Source organism: Vollenhovia emeryi, unplaced genomic scaffold, assembly GCF_000949405.1.
Source record: "Vollenhovia emeryi isolate VEMERY1.0 unplaced genomic scaffold, V.emery_V1.0 DF949711.1, whole genome shotgun sequence".
In the NCBI taxonomy this organism is placed as follows: Eukaryota; Metazoa; Arthropoda; class Insecta; order Hymenoptera; family Formicidae; genus Vollenhovia; species Vollenhovia emeryi.
Window position 1 is genome coordinate 1 of NW_011956655.1, and position 1,301 is coordinate 1,301.

At 54.2% G+C, this 1,301-nt stretch overlaps 1 protein-coding gene across 1 annotated transcript; it reads left to right on the plus strand.

Moving 5' to 3' along the window:
• Positions 1–53: 53 nt before the first annotated feature.
• On the plus strand, positions 54–1,283 carry LOC105571111 (the record flags this gene model as incomplete). Its single annotated transcript, XM_012028585.1, has 1 exon — positions 54–1,283. A coding segment is annotated over exon 1 (1,230 nt), but the record flags the coding sequence as incomplete, so codon positions are not given.
• Between the last annotated feature and the right edge of the window lie 18 nt (positions 1,284–1,301).

Below are 1,301 nucleotides of genomic sequence, written 5' to 3' on the forward strand. Positions count from 1 at the left end.
ACTCCGACTACTTCGACAACACCGAAGACACCTTGCAATCAACCTGGGACTACATGACGGAAGCTCTCGAGGAACTCGAACCGGTCGTAAGCGCCAATCAGTCTCTCGATTCTAGCATCTCGCGTCCCGACACTTCTGCGCTCTCTATGTCGCAGCTTCCGCAAATTCGACTACCGCCGTTCGACGGGAATTATGCCGAGTGGGAAAACTTTCGCGACCGATTTACCGCTCTGATCATTAAGAATAAGTCTCTTAGTGACTTCGCGCGCATGCACTACCTCGCGTCTTCCTTAAAGGGTCGAGCCCTTGATAGTATTAGCAATATCGCGGTGACATCAGATAACTTCAACATTGCTTGGAGCGCCTTAACGACTCGTTTTGAAAATAAACGGCGCCTCATTGCATCTCACTTCTCGTCCTTGCTGGGATTAACCGGAGTCGCTCGTGAGTCCGCCTCCGAGTTGCAGGCTCTCTGCGACAAAATTAATATTGCCGTCGCGTCACTTAAAGGCCTCAATCGTACACCAAGTGATCTTTGGAACGACTTTCTTGTTCATTTGTTATCGCAAAAATTGGACCCTTCTACTCGGAAGTCATGGAATTTAAAGACAAGCGACGCGGAAACCCCTCCGACATACGAGGAGCTCACGCGCTTTCTCGCCACTCGTATTCGCGCGCTCGAAGACAGCAGTCCCGCGGCGGCAGCGAAACCAACGAAGACAACGAATCCTCGCGTTCATGTGGCAAATGCGTCGGCCACCGCGACGACGGCGTGCCCCCTGTGCAAGGCCCGTCATTACCTTAGCGCATGCGTAAAGTTCACCGAGCAGAGTCCGACTCAACGCCGAGAAACTGTCAAGCGCCTCAAGCGGTGTTTCAACTGCCTGAGCGCCGCTCATACTGTACAAGACTGCAAAAGCCAGTATACTTGTCGCACTTGCCAGAAGCGACATCATACACTACTCCACGTGGACTCGGATTCTGCCTCGAGTGTCGTCTCATCCCCCGCGCTTGCAACGCAGTCCGCGCAACCGAGCGCTGCGTCCAATGATGTAACGTCACTGCTCGCGTCCGCGACGACTCGCGATCGGGTTCACGTACTCCTCGCGACCGCGCGCGTTAAGATCAGTGTATCCTCTGGGCGTTCTATCGTATTGAGAGCTCTCATTGATCAGGGCTCAGAGGCGACGTTCATTTCCGAGTCACTGGCACTGACTCTCCGAGCAAAGCGCATACGGATGCCGACTACCATTTCGGCCGTAGGCGGCGTCAAACTCGGATCTGTGAGACACGCCGCGGAT